General features: G+C 32.7%; 1 protein-coding gene across 1 annotated transcript; it reads left to right on the top strand.

The window, feature by feature from the left end:
- Window positions 1-148: 148 nt before the first annotated feature.
- LOTGIDRAFT_147181 (hypothetical protein) lies at window positions 149-1,169 on the top strand (the record flags this gene model as incomplete). The annotated part of the gene is made up of 3 exons (XM_009054353.1): window positions 149-198; window positions 485-585; window positions 1,042-1,169. The coding sequence occupies 3 exons, from the start codon at window positions 149-151 to the stop codon at window positions 1,167-1,169; spliced, it is 279 nt and encodes a 92-aa protein (XP_009052601.1).
- Between the last annotated feature and the right edge of the window lie 15 nt (window positions 1,170-1,184).

Genomic DNA, 1,184 nt, shown 5'->3' with positions numbered 1-1,184 from the left:
TACGCATCAATCATCCTTTGAGACCAATGTTTAGTTTGTATTTGAATCCCCCAAAAAATTACAATATATCCACAATCATGATGTAGAACTAGTAGTGTATGTTCTATATAATATAATATGTTGATTATAGGCAGGATATATTGATAATATGCCAAGTGAAAAACATAGTAAGATACATCTGGTGGATCTGGCTGGCAGGTAGGTGAATTTCCCTCATTGCACATTGACAGGTTAACAAAAATAGTGAGCAAAAGTGTTATGGTTCACTCAAATATGATCTGAAATTCGCTTTGATTGTATATGAAAGTAGACCCAGTGTTGGATTTACCAACAAGCTTACTTTACGTCCTAAATTCTATATTTGATCTAAAGCAAGTTTTTGGAAAATAGGCGTCTGCCAAGCTAGAAATGTGATATGAAATGTATATGATTTTGTATTGTTATATTCACTATTATAAGTTGTTATTCTATTGTCTGATTGCAGTGAGAGAGCTGATGCTACTGGTGCCAGTGGACTAAGATTAAAGGAGAGTGGAAGTATCAATAAATCATTGGTAACACTGGGCAATGTTATCTCTACACTAGGTATGTTTACAGTATATTTGTGAGTATAATGCACACTTTTTTTTACCTCAAGTTTACATCTACTTAAGTAAGATGAAGCTGTGAATTATAAGATATAACCAAGCCACTATTACATTATTATGGTGTCACACACTTTTTTACCTAAAGTTGACACGTAGGTGAAGGTGAAGTTGTGTTATATGCCATATCACTCAGTATTATTGTGTCTGGGTTTTGCCAACTTGTTGATTGATTTGTCAATAGAGGTCCATGTTACATTTGTTCAGATTTTCTCAAGAGCAAGAAGTGGTGTGCAGTATATTTGCAATTATACAGTATTTCCATTTATTTGATAGATGGAAATTGACGGCTATCTGAGAGATCATTATTATCAATTATCTTACTGAAATATCTTACTCAAAAATATAAGAGAAGGAATACAGATATGACATGTATCCATTTTGAATTAATTTCTAGCTGAAAGTTGTGAGAATGATGGAAAAAGAAGAAATATATTTATACCATACCGAGACTCTGTTTTAACATGGCTACTTAAAGATAGTCTGGGAGGAAACGCTAAAACTATTATGATAGCTAGTAAGTAGAGATATAGATATCAG

Source organism: Lottia gigantea (assembly GCF_000327385.1).
Source record: "Lottia gigantea unplaced genomic scaffold LOTGIsca_2130, whole genome shotgun sequence".
In the NCBI taxonomy this organism is placed as follows: domain Eukaryota; kingdom Metazoa; phylum Mollusca; class Gastropoda; family Lottiidae; genus Lottia; species Lottia gigantea.
The sequence above is the reverse complement of the archived record's forward strand: the minus strand, read 5'-3'. Positions and strand labels throughout refer to the sequence as shown.